The sequence below is a fragment of the Anoplopoma fimbria genome, chromosome 24 (assembly GCF_027596085.1).
Source record: "Anoplopoma fimbria isolate UVic2021 breed Golden Eagle Sablefish chromosome 24, Afim_UVic_2022, whole genome shotgun sequence".
Lineage (NCBI taxonomy): Eukaryota > Metazoa > Chordata > Actinopteri > Perciformes > Anoplopomatidae > Anoplopoma > Anoplopoma fimbria.
The window spans coordinates 9,679,961-9,692,174 of record NC_072472.1 but is presented as its reverse complement, the minus strand read 5'-3'; the positions used below and the strand labels follow the sequence as shown (position 1 = coordinate 9,692,174).

The following is a 12,214-nucleotide window of genomic DNA, read 5'->3' as shown; positions in this document are numbered from 1 at the left end:
TTGTAGGTTTCAAAAATCTGGCTTCTTGTATATGCACACCTGTGTTTATTTTGGAGCTGATGTTCTGTGTTGTTTCTTGATTTTTTTTTTAAAGACAAAATGGAGCGTTGTTGACACAGGCAATGCCATTTTTATTTCCTGTTGTGTGAAATTAAGCTAGTTATTTAATTGTAGTGATGTAAGATCCGAAAGGATTGTTCGATAAATGAATTAGTTGATCTACATCTAAAATGAATAGCAACTACAATTTTAATAGCTTCTCCAATGTAAGGATTTTCTGATTTACTTTGTTATGTAAAAGACGAAACGGGACATTTGAAGACACACTTTGGGCTCCGGGAAATTGTGATGGACTTTCTTTTTTTCCTATTCTATGAAATTTTGTTTACCAAATTACCAATTAATCAAGAAAAAATACAAATTGTTTGCAGCGCTATATGCTAGTTTCGGTTAGGTCTTTCTTTTGGTAGCCTGCTAAGTTGAACATCTGACGTTTGTCCTTGTTCTATAAACAATCTGTACGGTTGTGTCATACAGTACATAATCTAAGTTTATCATCTATTAATATCTAACAAACTTTTGCTGTTTTGGTCTTTAACTTATTCTACTGTTTGGCCTCTGTTGTTTAGTTGCTATTGGTTTTAAATATCCAAAATCATACAGGCGCATCTCTTTAATGCCTAAAAGGTATTATAATGACTCACTTCTCACTAGGTCCCTTTTATCATCATTCCTTTTCCTTCTTTTTCTCCTCCTCTTTTCCTGCCGCGTCCCCCAGCGAGGAAGAACAAGAAGATGAAGAACAAACCTCCCAGCATGCCCGTTGCAGTCATCCCCAGGCCAATGCCCCAACTCGTGCCCACCATGCTGTCCGTGCTCAAGGCCATCGAGCCAGAGGTCATCTACTCGGGCTATGACAGCACTCTGCCTGATACCAGCTCGCGGCTCATGACCACTCTGAACAGGCTGGGGGGACAGCAGGTCATCTCTGCAGTGAAGTGGGCAAAGTCTCTGCCAGGTAATGAAAAGCTCCTTACCATGTGTTACTTTAGGTTTGGTTTAGATGATGCATATCACTGCTCAGGCAAAGTATGTCACTGGGAGTATTTCCAGCTTGTTATTGAGACTAATGTGTAATAAAGTGGGCCAAGTCACTGATGGAAAATTCAGTTATGTTACTTTTAATACATGCAGCTGGTAGAGGGAATTACATCACTTTTAGATCAAATGGAAAGTTTGCCGTGTGACTACTGGACATTTAGTGCACTGTGGCATAGCTTTCACTTTTGCCCTCCTGGTAACCGAGCATGAGCTTGTTAGCATTCGTAGCATTCCTCAATGAAGCTCAAGAACACGAGTAGCTGCAAGTTAACTTGCGAAATACTGTAAATGTTTCCTATTTGGAAATAACTTATAAATACGATGTTCCTACAACGCCCTATAAAGGAAATGTTTCTACACCATCATTATTGTCTTTTTTATCTCAAAGCAAATCGGATTACTTAATTTATTGTATCATCTTGACTTATTTGAGTTTCGTAGTTTTGCAAAAAAAACTGTGTGCCAGAATATTTGACTGTTTCATCATACAGTGGACTGTTTCATCATACAGTTGTTGTGTATATATTCACATACATACATACATACATACATACATACATACATACATACATACATACATACATACATACATACATACATACATACAAACATACATATATACATACATCCATACACATACATATATACATATACCTACATACATATATATACATACACATACATATTATATATATATAATACTATATATAAATATTTTACTGTTGTCCCACCAGATAAGATTAAATTCATGTTATAAACATCATGAAAAATACTAATTGCTGAGTTTGAATGCTGCCTAGTTCCATTTCCACAGACAGAAAAATGGATTTTAACCGCCCATGTTAGTTTCTGATCTTGAGAAGGAAGGCACAAGACTTGATAATCGCTCCAAGTATTTGCTTGGAGACTTTCTCTTCTCACTGTAATTGTTGCTATTAGTCACACCAAATATTTAAGATCAGACGTCTCTCTCCTTTTTTTTTGCTGTGATCTCTCTGTGTGACAGTATGATGAGGGGAAAATATGGCTCCAATATTTCAGTGTGTGCATAAGGGCATTGATTTAACCAGTTCACCCTATTTAGCTTTGTGAGATCTGGCTTCGTTATTGTGTTTTAATGATGTATTGAACGATTACTTTTTCTTTTCTTCAATGTTTCCGTATTTATTTGAAATCAGACAGACAGAATAGGTGAATAGTATCACTGGCAGCAACATACGCCATCACCCAAATACAGTAAAATGGTTATTTTTCCAAGCTGCAACAAATTCATCTTTTCATCCACGTTTTTGAAAAATAAACAGTATAATAACTACTGTTGACCAACAATGTTTAAAGACCAACTAAATGGATGAATGCTCAAATGTTATAATCTCTTTTTTAGGGTTGTATCCTTAGCTGCTTATTTCATCTGTGTGATTATGACTGTTTATTCGCATCTGTCCCTCTGGATTTGTCTTTGTGTGCATGTCTTTCTAAGCCACTTTATCTGACCTTCCTAGGTTTCCGCAACCTGCACCTGGATGACCAGATGACATTGCTGCAGTGCTCCTGGCTGTTCCTCATGTCCTTCAGTCTTGGTTGGAGGTCTTATGAGCATTGTAACGGGAGCATGCTCTGCTTCGCCCCTGATCTCGTCATCAACAAGTGCGTACTGCGGCCAGCTGTTGTGCAGTCCTTTCTTCAGCCATTTTTGTTTTGCTTTTGCTCATTTCAAGGTGTCAATCTCACTTCATTACTTTGTTTACTCACTCGGCCATCCATCGGTTCATGATTCAGCTTGGCAAGAATAGATGTCAGGTCATTGGCTCTAGGCACAGCACCAACAGTATATTGGTAATTTGGCAGTTTCTGTGTTAAGTTGTTAAATCGGATGAAAAGAAGCAGCCGGTGATATCATGGATAGCATAAGAAGCACATGGCTGTCTCGCGTAGTGGAGTTATGAGACAGGCTGTGGTACAGGGGATCTGAAGGCTTGTTTTGCTAGCTTAGCGTAAAAACTGGATTCAGGGGGGAAAAAAATGTAGCCTGGCTCTGACCATAGTTTAAAAATATACCTACAAGGACCTTCAAAGGTCACTGATTAACATCTTGTTTGTTTAATCCCTAAAAATTACATTTGTTGTTTTACAGAGTTGCACGCTCTAACAACTTTTTTGACCTTAGACAAAGCCTGCTAGCTGTTATTCAGTAATTTGTGTTTTATTGCTAAACTAGTATTATCTAATCTAGCCAAAGAAAGCAAAAAAGTACATTTCACCAAATCTTCATATTTTATTACTTTAAGGGACAAAAAAAAATACTAAACTCTTAATTTCATCCAGGTAGGGTTAGTTATCTTAGGTTAGTCTATGTTCCGAAAATAGTAAGAGTTAACTATATTACCAAGAGTCCAAATATTACCAAAACCAAACTCCCAGATAATGAAATTCTCATTTTACAGTTTTGGTGATTATCAGTATGTGATCCAGCTGTAAGTGTACCAGCTGCACACAAGTACTCAATCCCAAAAGCAAAGGAAACTGCAGGTTTGTGTTGCAGGAGTAAATTACAAGACGATTAATAGGGATTTATATACGTATAGGAAAAAACCCTCAAGTTTTGTAATACACACTTAAAAGCGCAACCAGGAAAGCCTATTAATCAAACAGGCAGAAAAAGAATACATCAATTACATGCTGAACCATTCAGTAAATAACCCTTTGTGCTACCTTGAAGCCACAGAGAGACAGCTCAGGTATAATTGCAGTTTGTTAATTACAAAGCCACATTTCTGAAGGAATCACTGGCTCCAGAAATTGATTGTGCTTTGAAATGTCTGTGCTGACCAGTCTTTGTAGTCCCTGGAGGAAACAGGATAAAGCACAGGCTCATCTCCGTCAGCTTGATCGTTCCTGTCGCATTGTTTCTAGCTTTTGAAGGTCATACTTTAAATACTTGGGGAGGTGAGACACTGTCCCATTTTATTCTTTATCTTTGATATTAATCAGAGAGATTAATGAGTATCTACAATGTGTGGGATGGTTCAATTGATTAGATGATCTTATGTAACCAAGAGAGATGATCAATTGTTTGACTTCAACAACTACAGCTTCCATCATGTTTCTTTTTTCTTTTTTACAAAAGCATGAATAAAACATGGTACAAAATTTGGAGTCACCAATTTTAATTTAAATTTACCTTAATGCACATTCTCTGACACTTTAAAATGAAAATACAAAAGCCATTTGACATTTAATTTTCAAAGACAAACCCTGCTCTATGGTTGACTATATTCATGTTAATTTAAATGTGAAAAAGGAAAAGCATTGCTCTCTATTGCAATGCTGAAACGCCGTGCATTTTCAAGTTCTAGCAACCTGTCAGTCATTTTCAGAAAGTGGAACTAAGTACGCTGGTTCTGTTCACTAACCGGCCGTAGGAACGTTTATCTGCCTGGGCAAAATGGCAGCTTCAAGGCTGGCACAAGTGATTGCAAATTTAGCTGATCAGATCAGACAATGATTAACCAAGAAATCGCTTGTAAAGGAGCAGAGCAAATACTAAAGCGCTGCAGAATACTCTGCTGTCACTGACATCGATCTATATGAGGTTCTGTGTTGTGTTAGATAGTTACAGTGGCTAGCCAACGCAGTACTGCCTTCCGAAAAATTACTGACAGGTTGCTAGAACTAGCAAATGAAAATACATTTTGTGTCAGACAAATTGATTTACTCAGGAAAAGACATGCCAGCATTGAAATGTAATTGCAATTTGACTCAATGCTTTTTTCATTTCCACATTTAAATTTACATTTGAATATTGTAAAGCGGGGTTAGTCTTTGAAAATGAAAGGTCGAATGTCTTTTGCATTTTGCATTTTCAAATTGTCATAAAATGTGCATGAAGGTATCTTAAAATGAAAATGTATTTTTCCATTTTAATTCAAATTGTGATTTAAATGTTGCATCTAAAAATGCTAAATTAAGTTATAATATTGATATTGCATTTTAATGTTCGAATTCAAATGAACATTTCATTATGTCATTCGGCAGTTCCATTTTTTTAAATGTTGACCCAATTAGTGAGTATGTGAGTAGCAATTAAATTTTTTGTGAGGTAATAAAAGGTTTAATGTATTCTGCAGAATGCTCCATAGCAGAGTCGCGCTGAAAGGACACATCAAATCAGAGAGGTGTAAAAATAGATGAGAAAGGTGAAGAGGTCATTGCCTGTTACGCCGCAGTTGGTCAGAATGAATAGGGGGCTCTAAACCTAAGGCTATGTGCTGTATTGATTTTAGAGGTATAAAGTAATACGGGCTGTGTGTAAGTGGAAGTTGGGTGTGAAAATCCATTTGGATTGATTTCACAGTCTGGTTTTCTCCTTCATGGTTGTAGTGCTCTCCTGTTGGAGTGGTTTTATTTAGAATTGAATAAAAGGATGAGTGAAAGAGCTGTACGTCTAATCTGTATGTCTTTGTTTTCTTTCTGTTTATTCCCCCTCTGACTGCACCTGTTCTATACTTATCCCTCACCTCTACTTTCTCCCTCGCCCTTTCTTTCTGTCTCTCTCCTTTCAGAGAGCGTATGAAGCTGCCCTTCATGACCGACCAGTGCGAGCAGATGCTTACAATCTGTAATGAGTTCGTCAGACTGCAGGTGTCCTATGACGAGTACCTGTGCATGAAGGTCCTGTTACTGCTCAGCACAGGTAATGAAACACGCTTCTCATTGAAAATTCACAGCAGTGTTTTTTTTTTTTTAAACTTTAGGAACTGGCAATTTTTCGGGGATTAAAACCAATCTCAAATTAGTTTTGCTCCATTATATCAAATTGTCTAACTTTGCTGCAGCCTGTTCATTGCAATGTGAGGAAGGCTCACTTTGTCACAGCAGGGTAGTATATTGAGTTGAATAAACCGCATAGTTAATGCAAAGTTTCAGCAGTATTGATGAGGATGGATGAGTGAATATGTCTGGTTCAGTGTGCTAGCTGCACACAGTTCTGTATCTCATAGACGCTACTGCAGACAGATAGGATGGCTGTGAATGGATGAATCTCTGAGTGCCAATGCTCTGTGCCTCATAGATCAAATCTATCATTAAATATTTCTGCTTCCTGGTCGAGTTTAATCTACACATGCAAAACCTTTTCCAAAAGGTAGATAATAACAATTCATTACACTACCAATTGATGATCTGTATCTGATCTGTTTCTGTCAGAAGGTCATTTTTATTTTTTCTTCAGGGGCTTTTTGTAATTTATTGTCCACCCAGTTCCCTAAGCTGCCCTGAAAACAGTTTTTCTGTGAAAGTACAGTCTGTTCATCTTCTGTAGTTACTGTCTCAGTTGAAAAGATCTTCAAGTGTCCAACAGGTACTTCACCTCTGTAGACATTTTTTATCCCCACTACCAGTGAGATTGTCTTGTAACCGCATTTTTGCATCAGTTACTGAAAAGTATAAAAATGCTAAGAGACTAAGAAGTAAATAAATTCATATTTCTGTCTTTTATGTCAGTGGATAAAATACAACTTGCTGTTTGGCTTGCTATGTAATCATCAAATTGCCTAAATGACAGCACATAATGAAAAACCTAATCACAGCAAAACCTTTTTGTCGATCCGGACAAAATGTATTCTAGATTTATTCTTAATGCATTTTGATTTGGTGGCAGTGATTTGCTCGAGTTACTTTAAATGCAAAAGTAAGTGGAGGTCATTAGAGTAGGAATTATTTCTAGGTAGAGCAAAGAGCTAAAATGTCCAGCAGCCATCACTTTTCTTTCCTTCGGAAGAGGTTCAATAATAGTTATGAAATCAGTGGGCTACCAGTTCAGCTATGGAATTACCAACCTTTAAATCTCCAGAAAAACTTTACACGGCACGATAAAGGTATTACTAAATCAAACTTTTCCCCAATTATGTGAAATAGTATTTGCTGAAGAGGGGAGTGTTCTTCCTTCCGCCTCACTCTCAGTGAATGGCAGGGGAAAGGATGCACTTTAGAGGCGACTTGCTCGTTACGCAGAGGAAATGAAATTTCCATACAGAGCTGGCATTTTTGTCCCTGAGAGCTATTTCCATTTGTTCCCTTAAGGAACGGAAATTCTATAAGGTCAGGACAACTGCTTTTAGCTGTTTTAATCAATTCTCGGTTACGTGAGTGAAAGTTAGGGTAGACCATGTGGCGATTCTATATATTGTTAAACATGCCTGTTGGATTCAGAAGGCAGTCCACTTTCTGCACAGTAAACATCTGCACAACAACAGATTTTAAATAATAAAAAGGATAACATACACAAATTGGTCAAAAATAACACATTGAGCAAATATTTTATTTTAAATAATCCAATGTAGAGAGCTGGAAAGCAATCTGTTTTCACTCTCACTCTCTCAGCCAAACCTGTACATGCAAAGTGAAGTGGCCAGATAGCACTTGCACTCCGGTATCTCCCATTTATCTGATTATATAAATCACAGTATTTCACCCCAGTCTTTCCCTCTGTGGCATTGCATAATCTTCAGGGCAGTTATTGTGGCTGTGCTTGGGATATGCCAGGCATGAGACTGACAAGGAGTCTGTGATTTGTTGACATGGTCGTAATGACAACTGCATATTGATATTTTTCAGCTGATTGTGGTTTTTCAGCTTTTTTTTTTTATAACAGTGACTAGCACAATCAAAATATTCACTCTGTGTTCTTTAAAAAACATTGTACATGCAGAGTTTGTGATTTTTATGAGGTGTATGTCCAAACATTTACAGCTTCTCTTAGATTCTCATCCAGCCCACACAAGTGAGGCAACACACTACACAGTAGCTATTGATGTAATCTTTTAGTTTTTAATATTTTCCACTGCCCACAGCTTACATCTGTGTGTGTTTGAACAGTGTCTCCTGAGGGTCCTTGTTGGGGTCCCACACACAAAGTTTGAATTAATGATTAATGTTGTGTTTGTTTGTTGTAGCAGGCAACAAGATAAAGAGCAGACTAAGACAAATGGGAACCTCACTGATGTTTTTTTTGTTTGAGACGGATGTTTAAATGGGCATTTCCGGCTGTGCAGATGGCGGAGCAGATATACTGTATATATGTGTATACATGCAAATTACATGGGTACATTTTTAGGTATTCATTGCACTTGCAATCAAATTTTTCTTATTCTAATGAATTTAAGTCTAAAAAAAAAAAACACCATATAATACAGTTTTCACTCGTTCTGCTATCTCCTCACCAACAGCAGAGACACATTGCATTTATAGACATGAACAAAATTCATGATCTCCTCTTAGACAGGGTAAAATAACAATATCCTGATAGGATTTTGAAAGTTTTCATTTGATGTTATGAGGGGGTTATGAGTACAAATAACATTGTAATCATTTTATTTTACGACCTCTCAATCCTGCCATATCCAGCTAACTTTTATATTGTTGTGTCTCTTGGTGTGTGTGTGTGTGTGTGTGTGTGTGTGTGTGCGTGTGTGTTTGTGCGTGTCCGTCCACAGTACCAAAAGATGGCCTGAAAAGCCAGGCGGTGTTTGACGAGATCCGGATGACGTACATCAAGGAACTGGGAAAAGCCATCGTTAAGAGAGAGGAGAACGCTAGTCAGAACTGGCAGCGTTTCTACCAGCTAACTAAGCTACTGGACTCCATGCAGGAGGTTAGAGAAAACACACGCACACACACTGATAAATACTGCATGCTTAATGTTTTCCCTCGTCTTGTTTCTACATTGGATTTGCTACATGTTACAGATCTGAAGCATATTAAGCATTTTACAACGGATTCCTTTTACATCCTTTTTTCATACCAGCCAGGCTTTTTCTTTCATATCTTGACGTTCAAGTGCATCAATAACTTGGAGTTCCCCTGAGTTCCCCTGCACCATGCTAATTAATGTAAAACGCTGAAGGACACACTCATATGTCCCACTAAGTGCATCACTGTATGTTCCAGTAGAAGCTGTTATGAGTGTTCTCTACCAAATCGCTTATATAGCATAAGTAACGACCTACCGTATATAGACACAAGGGTTATTCAAGGTAAATCCTGCATTCTTTTTTTTTTTTGTATCTAATATTGTCTCACTAATCTATCTGTCTCTTCCTCCCTGGATGTCTCCTCCAGATGGTCGAGGGTCTTCTCCAGATCTGTTTCTACACTTTTGTGAATAAAACCCTGAGTGTGGAATTCCCAGAGATGCTGGCAGAGATCATCACCAACCAGATACCAAAATTCAAAGACGGGAGCGTCAAGCCTCTTCTGTTTCATCAGAAATGACTGCCTTAAACTGTGAAGCAATGCCTTAAATCCTGCCCTGCCCATCTACCTTTCCGGGGCACTAAGCTTTCGCCCCAAGCCCTAAGCCTTTGCCTGTCCTGCCTCTCCCATCACTAGGATTCAATTGCTTCGTTTTCCCAGGCCCCCTTTAGGAATCTGCCACACACCCCCAGGCCTCAGCCATTCAGCCTAATCAAGGAGCACAATACCTCTTCATGCCTCCCAATCTGGTCCCAGGTTGGGCCAAACTAGGGTAGGACATCCTACCACCGACCCATTGCTCTTTCTCTTTGGTAACCAAGAAGAAATTGTCCTCCAGGGGAAATATGTTGGCTCTGAATGTCTTGTGGACAGGGTGCATTTTAGGGGATCTATTTTTTTATTTTTCCAACCCCCTCACCATGTCCTACATCCAGGGTCTGTCCTCAGGTTTCTGATGCTGTTTCTTTTATTGGCCGCCTGCCTCCAGTGTTTTATTGCTGTTTTACTGACAAGCTTACACCTAGAAACACCTTTTCCGTCCTCATCATGACACCTAATAAACTGTCCAACTCGCCGGATTAGTAGCCTATTGAAGCTCCCTCCAAGCTCAAGCCTACTGTTCCTCTGATCACCTGCCCAGCTTGTCTCTGTTTGCCCTTCCCATCTCTACTGCGCAGAGAATGTAGTGAGTGTTCGCTTTATTGTGGTTTCCAGAGGACTGTTGGCAATGAATGGGGATAAACAAAAATACAAAGAATTTAAACAAACCCTAACATAAGAGAATCTTTTTCTTTTTTTTTTCTTCTTCTTCTGGACAATGAGGACAAACTGTTTTCAGCTGTGCATCAGTTATCATTTCTGAAATTATATGAATCAGATTTATATACATGACCAATGGAAGAAAAAACAACAGCTAGGGGAATTTTCATTTATTTAAGGCAGACACGCATTTCTGACCACAGATGCAAAAGTCACGCTTATACACACAAACATTCAAAGTATTCACAGACACATTCACTCAATAAAATGTTTACACAGGGATTCTGAGAAGGGAAAAAAAGTGCCTTTTAGCTTTTAAAGCTCTTCATAGCCATCCTCTCTAAACCGTGTTTGTTTGCATATGAATCTAACCTTGACAAACACATTTTTTTCTGTTTTTATTTTCCATGATGGTAATTTCAGTTTTTCTTTCCAAGTAGTCATTTTTGGTGTTTTAATTCTGGGCAGCTCTCTCTGTTCTGTTCCCCAGACATGTATGTAAGGAAGGCAGCCTATGGTACAGCTTAACAATGCGTAGAGTAGTATGACATATTAAGATCTTCATTTTTTAGATCATTAAGAGTTTTAGAATCACAGAAAAAGACAGGGAAAGTATACAAATGTAAATGTTTAAGTTCCCAAACACATTTTTGTGTGTGTGTCTCTTTTTTCAAATCAGTATCACATTGTTACACAAAGTTACAGTACCCAGATTTTATCAACAAATATAATGTTGAATACACATCCAAATACTTTAACAAGGTTGTGACAAGAAGCAGCCACAATGGTGATAAATGGACACCACTGGAATTAAACAAGGCATATCGGAGGTTTTGCTATATTTAGAGGCAGACTGACAGAATGTAACATTCGGATTGAGATCTTGGATTAATGAGTGAGTTAATTTGAATCAAATTGTCTTCAAAACCTTTGCTATTTATTCACATGCAATCGCACAGATAGAGAACTAAATTGCCTTTAAAAAAAAACTTCCAAGGCTTCTGTGTCATAGTAAATAGCCATAATGATTCAAACAAGCCTGGTTTGAAGTCAATACCCTCCTTTCATTGCCGGCTGCAATCATACTGAGGTTCTAGTTTAGTAACTTTAAGATGTGGTTTTATGAATTTACCTTGGAACGAATTCCCCCACCCAAGAAAATACAGTAAAGTCCAATATAAATGAAAATGATTTCATGGTGAACTGTCAGGATTTTCAAATATGGTAATTTGCTAGACAATTCTCAACCCTCTAAATACCTACAAGTGTATTAATTGACTAACTTGTTTTTTTCCAGACATAATTAACTTCAGCATGTAGTACTCCTGATAGGTAAACAAAAATGATATTATTTGTGACAAAAGCATTGTGTTTCACTCAAAATACCATTTTAAATTATATATATATTTTCTCAAATTATTTTCACAAACAGGAAGTGGGTTAACTTTAAGTTGTTGGTCTAAACATGGCTGAAAAGATGATTCTATTATATGTATTTGTTTTGTTTATGATATATAAAAATAGAGACATCTATATTCTATGGAACCTTGTTCGTCGCACAAGATTTCACCTCTAAAGTTGAAATATTTTTGGAAGAAGATACAGTTTGGTCCAAATAATTTGTGAATCAAAGCTCAGGCTATGAGTGACTACATCACTCTGATGTGTTCCACTAGTGCCAAATGTTAAATCAAGTTTTTATATGTCTTTTCCTGGAGATGTGAAAGAGTGATTATTCAGTTGTTACGTGGTTTTTGTAAATTTGCTTGATGGTGCTCATTTATGAGAAAGATATTAGTTCAGTGTCACACCTACACCAGCTTAAATATACGGATTGTTATCATCCAAGTTAAGTGTATGAGTGGCTTTGTTTTGGAAATGCACAAAATATTGTATTTTTGAAATTGCAAAGTAAGCAGTAATATCTACTGCTGTCAAACTGGTGGTGGTGGTCTGCATTTGGTACATTTCTAATGTAAAAACATGTTTGTACCAGCTAATGTTATGACCAAAGCAAAATGCATTAACAGTAAAGTTGTACATTAGCTTCAGCTGGAAGGGCAAACACAGTGCTCCTCTCAACCCCCCTCCCCACCCCCTC

The 12,214-nt window shown here is 37.7% G+C and overlaps 1 protein-coding gene across 1 annotated transcript in view; it reads left to right on the top strand.

Annotated features, from left to right (window-relative positions):
- Positions 1-12,214, top strand: part of LOC129114066 (glucocorticoid receptor-like) — a 63,305-nt gene extending 51,091 nt beyond the window's left edge. Inside the window, 5 exon segments of the mRNA XM_054626573.1 lie at positions 779-1,018; positions 2,604-2,748; positions 5,664-5,794; positions 8,595-8,752; positions 9,220-12,214. Of these exon segments, the coding sequence (XP_054482548.1) occupies positions 779-1,018; positions 2,604-2,748; positions 5,664-5,794; positions 8,595-8,752; positions 9,220-9,372 (827 nt within the window). The 3' untranslated portion in view covers positions 9,373-12,214.